We start from the raw sequence: 15,950 nt of genomic DNA, 5'->3' as shown, positions 1-15,950 counted from the left end.
GGCCTGGGAAAAAGGCCCTCAAGTGTTATTCACCTCGACTTTGTGTCGAGGACTCTTGTGATTTGACTTTCTACGAGGATTGAAGAACTTGAACTTAGCTTGCGAATACGATGGCTTATTTTACAAAAACCAAAATTGTTCGTTCTTTGCTTTGCTCCCGGTCGAACCATTCTCTCAGGAGCGCTACACGGAACAAGGAATCCTCTATCGTTGAGCAGATTGTCGTCCAATGTAAACACTGACGCTGCAAAAGAGCCCATCAAGACAATATCAGATTTGCCAGGTCCCATCAGCCTTCCCATCATAGGGACAGCTTGGACATTGTTCGCTGGAGCAAATGGCGAGCCTTTTAGAAAAAGAATGATGACCTCGCAATTGGAAAACGTAAGAAAATGTGACAAAATATATCGAACGCGGTTACCCGTTCTGACGGTGGTTTCGGTGGCAGATCCCGCAGCTGCCGCGAAAGTCATTCGAGCTGAGCCAAAATATATCCTCGACGAGTTCAGTTTCCCGTTCTGGAATATTATCGCGAGAAACGCCAAGAGTCCTGGCTTTTTTTTCTTTTTTTTGCCGATGGTCCCGAGTAGTACAAGTATCGAAGAGTGCTAAGTAAGCGAATGCTTCGACCTAAAGAGATAGCTGACTACTCTCCGGGCTTCAACGAAATTATAATGGATATCAGATTGCGAACCGTTCGAGAACCTAGCGGCTCAAAGAAAGAAAACAAAGTTTGTAATCTCGACGGCGAGCTCTTTAGGTGGTCCTTTGAGTCTGTCGCAGAGATTTTGTTCGACAAAAGGTTTGGATATCTTGGACCCGAAGTCAAAGAAGCGCAGACCTTTATGACAGCTGTGGGAGAATTTCTCTGCAATTTGATGGGGGTGGGTTTGTTGCCGACTTTGTTTTATAAGATCTACGAGACTCAGCAGTTGAAAACGTTTCTTTTTGTAGCATGGACACGATGTATGAATACGCTGAATTGCTTATTGAGAGAAGTCACGAGCTTGAAGAACAACAATGTATAACGTAGGGGCCAGTCACGCGACTCATCCGAGCTTGCTGAGGATGACAAAATGGGTTTCTTTGAGTTCCTCCTGTCAAGTGAAAAGCTGAATAAAGATGACTTACTTCCAACTGTGATTGATGTTCTATTTGGTGGAGTTGACACAACTTCCGACACGACGCAGTGGGTGTTGCACATAATTGCGAAAAATCCTGACAAGCAAGACATCCTGCGACAAGACGTGCTTGTGCGACAAGAGGTTCTTGTCTTTTTATGGGTCGAGACGAAGAAGTGTTCGAAAACGCTGACGCGTTTAAATCAGAAAGATGGCTGAGCAAGAAAGACTTTGTTTTAACCGAAGCAGCGGAAGTCTACTCTTCCATTACGTTTGAATTTGGAACCCCAATGTGTCTTGGCCGTCGAATAGCTGAGTTGGAGCTTCACCGTTTGCTACCCAGGAACGTGCAACATTTTTAAAATTTCTTATCCTCCTGATGCGGAGAATGTGGAGTACTCTTCGCGCGGTGTCTCTGTTCCTGACAGAGCTGTGAGAGTGAAGTTTGTGGACAGACAATAATTCCTCCGTCATGCTTCTAAGGGAGTTCACGCAAACCACTACAATGACTGCAATGATAATGTCAACAAATTAAACAAAACGTTTAATGAACAGAGAACAGCTATGCAAACACGTGCGTTTTAAATTAATCTTGGGTTTATTTCTTCGCCGTCGTCTACAAAACTAATCTTAAATCCAGGTCTCCCACGGCCAAAAGGGGTGAGATCTGGGTACTAGAACAATGCGAAATGACTAAAGTTTGCATCTTCTGGAGAACACAAACCATAAATTTCGTTTTTTGAACTCAACGTTGTCTTTACATACTTTGCCAGTTGATGATAGCTCTAACGCCGGGAGATACTCTAAATAAATTGAAACGTGAAATTTCAAGTAGAATGCATAAACTAGTTTTTTAATCGACCTGGTCCTCGAAAACTTTCTTTTCAAAATTAAACTGGCATTAATAAGAAATAACACGCAAACTGCGGTGATAAACATGGCAATAAAACGCATGCTAAAAAAAACAAAGTTCATTTACTTGACGTTTCGTATGTTTCAACATACATCAGAAGTGACCGTTAGGAATAGAAGTAACACCTAAATTTTTGTCACCGCAGTTTGCGTATTATTTCTTATTAAGCTACGATGGCCAAAGAAAAAGAGTATAAACTGGCATTGATTACACAGACTAGGACTATAAAAGGAACATTAACTCTCTTAATAAGGACCTCAAGATGACTGAGAAGGAGAAGCTCATTTTTAGGCGTAAGCCCGAGCGCTAAACATTGGTTTTGGGTAGCATTAATCGAATATTAGCACTAAGGGTCACTTACTTTGCCAGTAAAGCTTAGTGGAGGAATCAGTGTAGTTCGAAAACACTGTATAGTAAAATTACTAGTGTCTAGCCCTAAAACACCTCCAGTCGCTTGAAATGTCCCAATTTCTTAATAGCGGGAGTTGCTTCATACATTCCTTTGTAGCATCTGAAAGGGATGTGTCTTTTGTCCTGTACTAGTGGGTGTCCATAAGGGCGAGGGCTTAGATTCCTGGACCTCGATATTGCGCCGCGGTCAATCAATTTTGAGTCACGTGCTCCTAACATCTCGAGTACATTACTTGCAAAATTTTTGGGACGATTTTAATTTCAGACACGAAAAGTGTTCGAAATTAAAAACCGTCCGGAATTTTAAGCGCCTGAAATATTTACAGTACAGTATAAAATTTTTAAGTAGCTCCAAACTCTTAGATTACTATTATTATTTTTTGGAACAAGCTCTACTCGAGACACTGCTCGAGATACGTAACGGCTTGATAAAATTTCTGTTATTTTCTCGTCCGTGTATCTGAAAACCCATTAGGGTGCTGTAAAACTATCATTTTCACAGATTTTTTCAGTCTAATTCGTGTTTTGTTGGCGCAAATTTACCTTAGGTCCTTTTCAACGAAGTGTCCAAAATGTTTGTCGGAAATTAGTCCGACATGAGATAAAAAGTGTCCGAAAATTTACGTCCGAAATTTTCTGCAAGAAATGTACACGTAACGTCAGAATATTTTAAGTCATTTTCTGATTACTTTTAAATTGAAAAAAATATCAAAATAATAATTTCCTAAAGTAGGATATTGCTAAAAAATGTATTACAAAAAAACTGAATAACTAGGGATGGCCATGACTGAGAAAGATTTAGAGAAAGAGACAAACTTGAAAAACTTGGTCAATTTTTTCAAGATGCGCGGTCCGTGATATAACTCCTTTAAAACTTTACGGGAAACAAAGAAACAAACAATGGTAATGAGTTAGGTTAGTAGGTTAGTGGGATCTCAGTCTTAGCTCGGATATCATTGAGTATTGAAAAGAGATCGAGTGAAAACTCCCACAAGAGCTGTTTGTAAAAACAGAAATATACGGTTAACCCTTTGAATACCAAACTTTCGCCAAAAAATACCGTTTTTAACCGTTCAGTCGGGTTTTTTTAGCTGCCATGACGCTAAATAAGCCTAAGTTTTGCTGAGAAAGCTTTTTTTTTTGCTAAAAGGAGAGATTTTTCGAGGATTAGGTGCAAAATTGAGCAAAATTTCAATTCCGGGCATGCACATAAGCCAAAATTTGGACTAATTTTTTCTTTTTGTCATGAACCGTTCTGAATTTTGTTTGTTGCCCCTTTCCTTTCTGTTTTCCTCAGCCCTTTTACAATGGCTACCTTTTGCATTGTATGTTCTTTCTGGCTGCTGTGAAAAGTTGGATGTTAATTACGGGCGAAGCCTAGAAATGGACCTTTATCAATTATAGGCGTAGTGGACCACTTTACCACCGTTTTTGCACCAAAACTGATAACGTTGTTTTTCGATTTGCGACGTCGGAACGTCGTCGATATCTAAACCTGACCATTGTACGGAAAGGCCTAGCCTAGTACTACTATCTGCTTATCAAGAATATCTGATGACATTTAAATTGATAACGTCACAAGTGGTACAAAGAGCACGACCATTAATTACGCATATATACCAACTATATGCGTAGTTGGTATTCAAAGGGTTAAGGGTTGACTCACAGGGTTAGTGTAGGAGATGGAGGCTTCGGGTAATGATCTCCTGGCACCGACAAGTTCTGTTTCTTGAGTTTTCAATTTTCCTTTGTAAGACATAAAGATTTTGAACTTAAGTCACAGCAAACTATTCAGAACTTAAGCCGTCGACAAAAATTTAAGAACTCTTTTTTCTACGTGTAGCTGAAAAGACAACAAACAATTACAATTAATTACACAGTTCACAAGTACATAGAGAATGAAAATTGTAATATTTAGAGAGGAATTCGCTGGTTTTCATGCCGGTCCTCTCTCCTGGTCAAATTGGAATTTGGAGATGTTGGTTTTTGTGGAGGGAGGAAAACTGGCAAACGTTAACCCCGAGAAAAATCCTCGGAGCAAGGCGGGAACCAACAGCAAACTCAATCCACATATAGCACCGGGCCGGAATCGAACCTGGGGCACAAGGGTGGGAGGCGAGCGTTCTCACCGCTGCGCCACGCCTGCTCTTGCTGGGACCGACATATCATTACTTGGCGTCATTCCTCCTTCCTGGGCTCTTTTGATTTTTGCTGTTATGTCGTTTGCAATGGGGGATAATATAACTGGAGATGATGCCAACCAAGAAGATAAGAGGCGTACCCTCGGAGCTACTTCCGGCAGTTTTCAGTTACATTTTAAGCAATTTCTCAGCTATGAATTACAATTTCGGACCATTTCTCACCTTCAGAAATTTTCGTCCAAATCGGACCTCACCCGTCAGTTAAAAACACGTCGTTTACCAACTGATAGTCAAATGGGATCCTAGTCTAGTACAAATTAAACTATCTTTTTAAATTCAAACTGTCGTCGTAAAACCGGATATGTCAGTTATGTCAAAACGGAAAGTCTGACTTGCCTCGTCATTCTATTCCCAGTTCAGGGCTTGGTTGTTCAAATCCCGATTAAGCAGTAACCCATTAAAAGCAAGAATTTCAATTTCAGTTTTGTAACTTTTCGATCAGGTTTTCTGTTCATATTGTTTGTCTCAGTTTTCAATTTGTTTAATCTAAAACTAGACAAAACATAAGCAGTGGAAAACATTTTTATTCGAGAAAAATTAATATCTCGGTTAACTTTTCATTCTGGGTCAGCGTCAACCGGCTTTCGAAAAGCCCGGCCCTGATGTCATTTCATTCATGGCAACGGGTAGATCATGTTATGCCGGCTTTAATAGGCTTCAATAACCACAATATCGAGCCTCTTGTGAGCATCCATGGTAACTTACGGGAGGTTGCCGCAGACGAGAAGTTTCCTTTACAGTAATGTCACTCCATGAGAGAAGTTTGAGACTTTTCACATGCGGTATTTGAGAAGAGAAGCTGATTAGTTGTCGCTCAAGGAGAATTCCCAAAGTTAACAGTTCCACAGTATTTGTAGCGCGTTAGTTGCGTGAATTAACTAGCTTTTCTTGTGTAAAATAAAGCAAAGAAAATCCATGACCGGACAACTTCCGTTCGCGGAAAATTAAACATGAATGTATTTCACTTTGCGCACGTGAAGTCAGTTAAAAATTCATGCACATCAACGCCCGAGAATTTTCCATTGGGAGCCGAATTTCACTCCTCCGCTCCCAGTGAAATTTCGCAACATTCGAAATAGCGAGGTCTGATTTTGTACGTGAAAGAATCTCTCATAAAACAAGCGTGGCAATATCCACCTCGAATTTCTATTTATAGTATAATGAATCTATTGCGATCAAAATAAAATTGCGTAAACCCTAAACGATCAATGACGTCACTGCAATATTACGTCTCCCCTTCAAGGTGGACGGGGAACAGCACGCAAGAACGATTCGGATAAAATTAATGCAATAAAGTTGTATGAACTAGAAATAGTTTTGAATTTGAGTCATTACCTTGTTCTAGAAGCCACGTAACGGGAGAGTAGAGTTTGCCCAGGGTATGAAAGAATGATGAAGGGGCAGCTTACCTTCCGCGTTGGGCTTGTAACCATATATTTTTGTTTAGTGCGCGTAATTAGTTATCATTTACGGTGTATCGATACGATATATATTTCTGAAACAAGAACTGGTACAAAGGCTTAAGGCAATTTCTGACAAATAATTCAAAACTGAACAGATAAAGTATATTTTTTCTATGGACCTCTTCATTATCCTTGAATTACACGTTACTTCGAAATCTTGTAGTAGTGTTTCATTCAAACGCGAAATGACGAAATGGTTGTGAGTATCTATTGGACAACTTATGGTGTACTCCGTTAACATTTACGTTTTGGTACAGCTTTCTTCAAATTTTGCTTGGTAATTTAACGAATAACCAGACTGACTTCGTCAATCACTTATTGTAAGTTTTAGTGGTCCTCACGGACCGACCGAATAAAACTCCTCTTGGTGGGGGACTGCACTCTTCATCCGGAACATAAATATTACTTGATGAGCATTAATAATTTCCATGTCAGGGCTTAGTTTCTTTATTCTTCAACCATAATTCAGTCCACTATTTGTGACGAGAATGATGGAGTCGAATATGTTTAATAACATTTTAGTATCGAAAATTGCTGTAGAAAAAATATGCTAGATCTTAACTTGGTAAATTTAATTCTGTCTTTACCCGCGCGTCCCCCGTTAAATGGAAATTTCATTGGCACGCTAAAAGGGTGTTGAGTTAAAAATAGGAGAAATTTTCTATTTGCATTTTGTTGACTATAAAAGTACAAGATCAACAAATTAATTTCTTTCCCACATAAAACGCATTCAAACGTTTTCTCGTTTACTTACAAAATGTTTCGGCCAGCACGGTCTTGCATCCTCTGTTATACCGTTAAATGTTTTCACGGGAAGCTCTATTTCTTATTAGCATTTCTCCGAAGAATCACCAGATCATCAAAATAATTTCTTTCCGACATAAAACACATTCAAATTCTTCCCCAGCTCAGGATGACAACTTGTAAATCTAATTAGACCAAGACCTAGACCAATTTTTGGCAGCTTCCGAAATATCGTGTAATATTCTACGAGGGTTATTTTTTCTGCGCGTAAGTTAAAAAAAAAAACACTCGAGCCTTTAGGCGAAGCCGCGCATAATCGGCGAAAACGTATGTGGTCAGCAGTCCTGCTGACACTTCACTACAAAAGCCTTGTAAAACAAAGCGACCACCGGCGGCCATTTTAATGTTTTGGCGGGAAACTGAACGAACGTTTACTGTCGCGACACATAATGGCGGGAAAATACTAACACTGCTGTCAGATGCTGTCGAATAGGAAAAAAAATTCGATTGCTTATAATATCTATGGCATGGAATAAATTGTAATATATTTCTTTTCTGACTTTTGTCATTTAATCTCGACCATCATCTCTGTAGAATGTTAAGTTTCCATCCCGCGTGAATATACTGCATCAGATGAAGTTACACCATACGTTTCGTGACTTGATTATGCAAAAGAGAGGAAAAAGACCTGTCAGTACTTTTTTGTCCTGAGGCAAAATATAACGACGCACGATATTTGCAACCGTGCGGTTGCCCCGGAGACGCGAGTGTGTGAGTGTGTGGGGGTTATTTTTGTTATTATTATTTTTTTTTTTTTTTCGCAGATGCCAATTGTGGCGAACAAGTCATTTCAAACTGTGTGAATTCGAATATACTGATATGGGGCGGTATGAGTGTTCTTTTCAAAGTAATCTCAGTTTTCTTACTTCTGAAAAGACAATTTAGACCACAACAAAAACGTGGATCAAATTTTCTTTGAAAGTTAGTAAGTTAATAGTAAGTCTCGAAACGATCTTTTTAAGTAGTAAGATGATACTTCGCAAATAACAATTGTTGTTTATATGAGGCTGTCAAATGAAATTTTCGCAAATTTTCGGCTAAATTTGCAGCTAGCTTTCTAATTTGAATCAGTTCGCGTTTTTTCCTGCTTGAAAATAAAGTGGGGAAATCATATTACGAAAGAAAAAAACAGAATACAAAAGGATATGATCATAACAGGTAGGATATCTATTTCTTTTTTCTTTTTGAATTTGAAACTCGGATGACCGAGTAGACAAGGAGACATGCGGCGCTTCCCCGCCAAACCATGTTAAACAGTTGACATTTAATATGAAAATACAATAGGGTAATGATGCTATTAATATTCTAACCAATCGCACGGCCCCTTAACTGGTCCGTATTGTTTTAGTCTTCAAATACCGGTCGCTGATTGGTTGGGCCTGACAGGAAATTTACAATCGCGCCAAGATCGAGCGGGTGGCGAGAAACGAACCACTCACAACAGCTGTGTGTGTCTAAGTGACGATTCACTCGAATAATTACTCGACCACAAAACGCGAAGCTCGTAAGCAAGGGGAAATATTACAGGACGCAACAAGCCTTGAGAAAAAAACGGAAATTTTACACGACTGGATGATACAAGCACAGGATTTGAAGGGCATTATGGAATAGTTTCAAGCTATGGCTAACTTTGAAAATGTCAAACCCCGTGACCTGTTCGGCGCGGTGGACTTGGATGGAAGCGGGTATATAGACCGAGAGGAATTAGCCGCAGTATGCGATTTGGACGCTCACGATCTAGCGGAAGTCTTTGACAAGCTCGATGCGGACAGGGATGGAAGAATAAGCATCGAGGAATTTTCGGAGAATTTTAAAAAGTTCAAGTCTGTGGTGACGGGAGTCAAAAGGAAAAAATCAGAACACTCTGCGAGCTTCGATGGAGAATATGAAGACTTGAAGGACAGACTGGGACAGCAGTTTAGCCTCCTTAGCGGGTAAGCAATTCATGGGGGAAATAATAAACATTATATGGGCTGATAAGGGTGGCAGAATACGAGACACGCTTCACATTCATCTTACGTGTTATTACAACAGAAATGCACACTCACAGAAATATACCTGTGTTACACGCTAGAGTGATTTAGCTTTGTGAAGATTCTGAATTGCCGAGAGAGGCGGTTTAAATCTCATAAACTACATTTGATGGCTAGAACAATCACTTTTCTTCACAGTTAAACTACGCTTCGAAGAGTCGTGATTATTTCCTGTCCGTATCTATTTTAATTCTTGATCCGACTCGCGTGCAAATACAACCATTAGCCGTGAATCCACTTAAGACATTAAAAGAGCAACTTAAGATTTACCTAGAGGATATTCATTTTGGGAAAAGAATTGAATAAATGCTTGTTAATTCTGTCAACGTTTGGTTTTTATGTTATCCAAAATTGCGGTTAAATGCCATAACAAAACTGAGCTATTTGGACACTTTTTATAGTCGATATATATTGCTGGTTTATCTAGCGCAGAGAAAACAAAACAAGTTCATAACAAGATGACAGAGCTGTGATTATTCTATATGTTAGACGAATAGGGTTTGCTGCTCTTTTTTGCTAAACTAAATTACCGCAATTTTTTACCGAGCTGTTAGAATGTTTCTGCTACTATACTATAGTTCGTTCGTTCGGTGTACGTGAAGGAAAACTTCTGTTTAAGCTTGTGGGCACGTAATGCCTTGTACTGAGTTAACTTGGCCTTTTAATACAAAGAGGAATTTGGTAAGGTCGAATATGAACTCATGCCAGGCGAATATCCGTCCGGCGAACGCAACATTTCCGACAACTTGAGCTTGCAGATAAATTTACAATTGGTAGATATAGGTCTTTGGCCTCAAGTTGGTTCCAAACTGACCGCTTTAAAGCAGAGATTAGCAATATTTGTCATCTCGTCCGTATAGTTTATTCTCAGTAAGGGAAACACGGTTGTTTTCTTTTCCTTTCCAGGTTATCTTTTGGTTTACGGGAAAATAGCCGATATAGAAACTTGCGACTTTGACCTATATCTAAAATATAATGACTGTTTATCTGAAAATGTCTCCTGTATGACAGGTAAAAAAAAATCAAATTTTGGGACTGTACAATACACAAACATTCTAGTAGAGATTTGGCTGTGTTCGAGGCAAGAACGTTGTGAATGGAAGGAAGAAACGTGATTTTATCTCTCATTTAGGAGTGTGCAATCCTATAAAGAGAAAAAACCAGACACGTAGCACGTTGTAGGATAGATGTAGAGTTTAAATTTGTGGATTATTTTTAGCTCTCACATTATCTGTCTCAACCGCTTTCATTATTCATACAAAGTTCCCCGGAAAAGCAAACATTATTCAAATGAGATTTGAAGAATTTTGTGGCGCGGTTTAATTTGTGTATCGAATACTAAAAAATATAAGGTTATGTTTGCTTGTTTTAGATTGCTGCATCAAACTGCGCTCGTGATCGTCCGATTTTTGCCGGCCCGTTTGTGTATTTCGTGAATGAGGCCCTTCTTTTAATCCTCCACGATCTACATCATTTGTTGAATCATTAGTATGGATGTTTTTCCAGCAGTTTTGTAACATGGAAACGGATTAAGAAATTCAACTTGACTCGAAAATCATTAATATCCTCACGTCTTTGCGAGAGGAAAAACCAAAAAAATATTTCCTGGCACATTGAAATTATTTCAAACTTTTTCTGATGGAATTTCAATAGTGAAATTAATTCGATACTCCGTTCTTGGTTTCTAGGAAAACGCTTCATTTTGTAAAAAATGCTAAAACTGAATCCCAAATTGTAAACCGTTGGTAGGGGGCCGTGACACAGGACGATTTGATCCAAAACAGGCTGATCGTCACGGCTTTTGCTTCTTTAAAATTTATTTTTTAGCTCTTTTCCAACCATGAATCTTCATCCATTTTTCAGTTGATTCCGATCTCGTTTACACTTTTCATGATCATGATCATTTGACCTGAATGCATACACCCCGAACAATGGCAATTTGAAAACACAGGATCTTTTTGTGATAAGCCTGCGCTTTATCCGTAATGAACAAAACTATAGAATTTATCTTAGTGCCATGATAGGTACATGTATCTCTTAAACGCCTGTGGTTATTTCAAGACGCTCAAACTCTCCTTGAAAACTTTCCTTCTTTGCGTGAATCATCATCCCAGACTAGGGACAACTGGAATATCAAAGTTGGTACATGACCCGGAGGTCCATAAGCCAGTGAAAAGACTGATAAGAAATTGTACAATAATCAACACCGACATGAAATAAATGCGAATTAGAACATCAGTGATTTTATCCAGCCTGCAGCTACAGAGCAGTTGTGTCGTTGATTTTAAAATAATCACGAAAACCTATAAAAAAATGTGACAGTTTTACAAATGACAGATAAGTACACATTTGTCCAAAAATTGCATGTGCAAATTTTTTTGCAATGCAATGCTTGCGGACAGTTTTTGTTGTTTTGCGTTAACAAGCAAATGAAACCAAAGACCTCTCCTGGCTTTTAATTTAAGTAAGAAATGAAACAAGGTGTACCAGTTCGGCTTAAAAATGTAAAATACAAGTTGGTTTAAACCAGCAGGTGCTAAAGGCCATATATTAACATTTGCCATTGACACCAAAACCGCCCACAGGCAAATAGAGCATTTTGAGAAGAAAGGAAAAAGTTGCGCAGCGTTTACCAACGAAATGTCAAAATCAGACAGCTTTAGTTTTATGTCATGTACACACTCTAGCCAGCTGCTTTCTTACAGTTACCAACAAAAGCTTTTTTAATATTCTGCTTCTTCAAAACTCAGCAGGGAGCGTTTATTAATATTACGAGCGCCAATAATGAGGAGCTGGAGGCGTCGGCGAATTGCGAAAAGCGATGCGTTGAATTGTGTTACAAAATGGCCATCCATTAAATACTCGGTAATACTCGCGAGCGTGTTGCAATCGATGCCCAAAAGTAAAATCCGGTCGTTTCCCTGTTTGCTTCAACTAACGGCTGAAAACCGCCAGGCCTGTTTTTCTTAGTATGCTTCAGACAAGTTTCTTCGGAAACTGAATTTCTTTGGTAACAAAATTGCTCAGTAATCGTCGCATAAGTTGCATAAAACCCATTTCGCAGTAAAATGACACCTTTTTGTTTTCAAAGTGATCTTTTAGTATGTGCATTTGCAAAGTAAACCACCATTAGGCTTTTGATATTAAGTAAACTTGGTATCTGTTTTCAGTATAAAGCCACACAGTTTCTAGGATACTTCAATCGGCAAAAGACTATTTGTAAATTTTACATTTCATTAAAAAATTTTCAGCTCCGGTTTGCCCTGTCTAAAACAAAATATGTTTTTTACGAAGTGTCTAAATTACTTCCATACGTAACACATTTCTCGACTGCATGTTTGTTAAATAACAAAGCAAGTGTTAGTATTTGTAATTTAGGGCTGTAATACCCGATCAATACCGACACTAATATCCCCTTGTATTTCCTTCGAAGTAGTAAAGTCAGCACAAACGTCCACCAGTCGACCATCAACACAAACTGAAAATCATAAACAACAAAAAATTGTACAATTCAGCCCAGCACTGAGATCGGTTTAGTTCAAAACGTAATAAAGAATCAACAAATGGTCAAAAAGACTGAGGTCTTCTTGTTTAATGGGTCATCAGTTTGTCCCAGTTTGTCTGACGACATTGCAAATAATGACCATGGCGGTCTGATTGAAATCAGATCCGCAGCCAGCCCCAGAATATAGCGATATAAGGAGGAGCGGAAGCAATCAAGTGTTTGGCCAGACACTCGCATTAGGGAAAGCACTAAAGGTGCTGATACCATAAGCAATTTTTCTTGCATTTTGCCGTGCGATTCTGTTGCACGGTTGCATGCGACACCACGATGCCTTGCGTAGTGTAACACCCTCTGGAATGAACATGTCTCTCGCTACGTTTTAGACGCTGCAGTGATCATACTTTACGAAGAGTAGAACTTGATTTTACTTTGTATATTCACCACTTGCTGCAGCACAACGTTGCAAAAGTTAACTATTTCAAAGGATGTTACAGGAGGCAATTCCTCGTACAATGTGTGTCGCAACAAAACTGTGAGACAATTTGTGGCGAAATAGGGTCTTAAAACTGCCATATTTTTCGTCGCAGAGATGAGCTACTGTTGTGGATCCAAAATCGAAACATCTGAGAAAGAAAAATTTCTTTTGGTATTGTAAGATAGGTCTCGAAATCTAACCCAGAATCTTACCGAAATGGATACCTTTAACGTTGTTCACCTGCATAGTTTTTATTCAGTGAAACTTGGCGAGCAAGAACAAACAGATACGTCCTGCAGATCTTACAGTGTAATTTGTGAGAACTAACAAGTACATAACAAGATAGCTTCTTGCAGATGACTATAGCGACTTCCTTGATGTTCTGACAATAAAATGTTTGAGCTCAAAGAGTTAACAAGTGTATTATTTCACCAATGAAGAGGCACTGCAATTAATTGTTAAGATGCTTCCCATGCTTTTCATCACAAATGAGCCTTGTAGTGACAAGAAAACGGATCTTAAGTAACTCGGCGGAATTCGGATTTCTATTTTAAAGGCAGGAGCCCATTATGGGCTCCCGTTAAAGGGTATCAGATCTGGGGATTGTTTCAGCCACAGATCAAATTTTATATCAGGTCGGACCAAGTGAAAATGAAAATCTACCGTCATGTGACTTAAGTTCTCAACACACCCACACACAAAAAAAAAAAAACAGCAAGAATATAAGCCCCATCAAATTGAAGGAATGGCAAACCAGTGCCTTTTAGAGGAGGAATTTTTTTAGATAATTAGACGGTTAAACTTTGGCTATGCATTTGCGACTTTTATACCGAACTGAAAAGAATGCATTGGATGTTGCTCATCCTAGTTTCTATTCATTGAAACGTTGCGAGCAAACGCGAACAAAGAAGTTCAGGAATGGAGCGGAGTGAACCTGATTGATAGCGGGAGAATCTAAGACAATTACAAGTAAAGGGACAGCAATGGGGACAGGTTAACTTTTTAGAAACCTTCTGGTTAGAGAGCATTTAAGCATTTGTATTAAGCAATCTCTGACTCGTAATCGCAGCATTCTTTTCTAATTTCTACTCCGCTGAGTTTTATCGAGTTTTTACCGAATGTTGCAACAGGACTCGAACTGCTATACACGGACGTCGGCACCATTTTCAGTTTTCCCAAAAGTAATAAGCTTTAATCAAAACCACTAGCCAAAAACCTCTTTGCCTTTCGGTTGTCTATAGACAGTTTTTAGCGGCGTATATAAGTAAGACAGAAACGTGGGCTAATTGATAAATTTAAGTGTTTTGAAGTGTAAATGTTTCTCAGCTAATGTTTGTATTTTGAAAGCAAGTTAGTTATGGTAAGAATAAAGCAATCAGTGTTGGATTTTCTTTAAAAAAACGCACCCTTAAGTCTATCTTAAACGTTTCCAACAGAATTTGTTGTTTTAAGACCGAATCTTAATTTCGGTGTTATGGTCTATGTGTTACTTGCTATTTTCGATGGAGAAAAACAGTTTGCTCAAAAATCTAATACATTCTTTCTTTTTTATAAGGATATATTTTAAAGGAATATCAAGGCTGAAATTTGCGAAATCATGATTTTAAGAATATTTTAAGCATAAACCCGAGGCTGAGATTTTGAAAAGAATATAATTTTTGTGTCGGCAATTGGTAAATACAAAACAATAAATATGTTTTTAAATAAAAGGTATAAAAATTATTCCCTCCTTAAACGGCAAAAGCAGACAAAAAAACAACAAAAACACTAGAGCACTAGCTGTATGTTGGATCTAATAACATTTTTGAAAGAAGTTATGTGTCACATCAGGCTCAAAAACCTGCAGACTGGCTCAAAAATTACTTCAATACCATCAAAGTCATGATAGAACAGATAATCTGACTTTTTGTCGGCATAGTCCACTTTTTATTCCGATAATCTAAGAATATTCACAAAAATATTTTCAGTCCAACATCGGCGAAAAGGCTATTCAGCGTGGACCGGTAAAACAATATTCTTATCAAAAAAAGAGCGTATTCTTCCAATAGCTTCTTCTACTGAAAACAAGGCAAGAACAAACAGTTTCGTCCTGCAGATCTCCATACGTTTCTTACGGTGTAACACAGCAAGAAAACTTCCTGCGGATGACTGTAGCGACATCCGTGATGTTCTGATAACAAATTGTTTGAGCTGAAAGAGTTAAGAGTGATTTGTTTCATCGATAAAAGGGAAATTAATTGTTAAGGTGCCTTGCATGCTTTCTGTCACAAATGAGATTTTTAGTAAAAGAAAACGCATCTTTAGCAACTCGACGAAAACTCAAATTTCTATTTTTTAAGTGTATATATATCTGGGGATTATCATCAACCACAGTTCAATTTTTTTTATCAGGCCGGACTGCCAACTGAAACTTTCCATTAAATTGGAAGAATCCGCTAAATGGTAAAACAATGTTTTCCAGGGAGGCAAACGGATCGGAAAAACTCGAAACAAATCATGCAATATTACTGGGACTAAAACTTTTCGTAAAAATCGTATATCTTCTAAAATTTAGTCTTGGTTCTAACGACGTGTGAGCTTATTGAAGTGCGCATCCTTTCTGCGCAAGTAATGCACCCACCACGTGTATATAGAACACGCGCCCTCAGTAATAAAATGAACAATGATAGCACGTGCTCACGTACTGCCATAATTAGCGCTGGTTTTCACTGGCGCACTAGAGGGTAATTACGTACAACATATGCAGACGCAGAGAAGTGCTGCTAAGTAGCATCTTTTGTAAGAAACTCTCCTTAGAAAAGGCGCTATAATTATCAAGTGAAAACCAGCCTTTATTAAGGTCATGGTAAAGTCTGCAAGCGAACAAGGCTGACGCTTACCTCCGGTTTCTATCTAGCATGAAGCGACTAGGTATATTTCTCCTGCCCCCAGATGGGATGCTGGTCTATTGCAGGGTTACCCCCAGCATTAAGTTTGCCGGTACCCATTTATATACCTGGGTGGAAAAAGTCACTGTCACTGTTA

The 15,950-nt window shown here is 38.7% G+C and overlaps 1 protein-coding gene, 1 long non-coding RNA gene and 1 pseudogene across 2 annotated transcripts; 2 read left to right on the top strand and 1 right to left on the bottom strand.

Moving 5' to 3' along the window:
* The first annotated feature begins 110 nt into the window (after positions 1-110).
* Positions 111-1,583, top strand: LOC110052487 (cytochrome P450 10-like; annotated as a pseudogene).
* A 4,499-nt stretch (positions 1,584-6,082) lies between these two features.
* Positions 6,083-7,132, bottom strand: LOC110052366 (uncharacterized). The gene is made up of 2 exons (XR_002297043.2): positions 6,864-7,132; positions 6,083-6,734 (listed from the first exon to the last, which is right to left on the bottom strand). It is a non-coding gene; the product is annotated as an uncharacterized LOC110052366 (long non-coding RNA).
* Positions 7,133-8,283: 1,151 nt separating this feature from the next.
* On the top strand, positions 8,284-8,851 carry LOC149098358 (ras and EF-hand domain-containing protein-like). The gene has a single exon (XM_089277397.1). It carries the CDS (start codon positions 8,534-8,536, stop codon positions 8,849-8,851), a length of 318 nt encoding a protein of 105 aa, XP_089133523.1. The 5' UTR covers positions 8,284-8,533.
* Positions 8,852-15,950: the final 7,099 nt, after the last annotated feature.

The sequence above is a fragment of the Orbicella faveolata genome, unplaced genomic scaffold (assembly GCF_042242905.1).
Source record: "Orbicella faveolata isolate gen_17 unplaced genomic scaffold, um_ofav_v1 contig_46, whole genome shotgun sequence".
Lineage (NCBI taxonomy): Eukaryota > Metazoa > Cnidaria > Anthozoa > Scleractinia > Merulinidae > Orbicella > Orbicella faveolata.
Note: the sequence above shows the minus strand (reverse complement) of the source record. Positions and strands in the feature narration are given on the sequence as shown.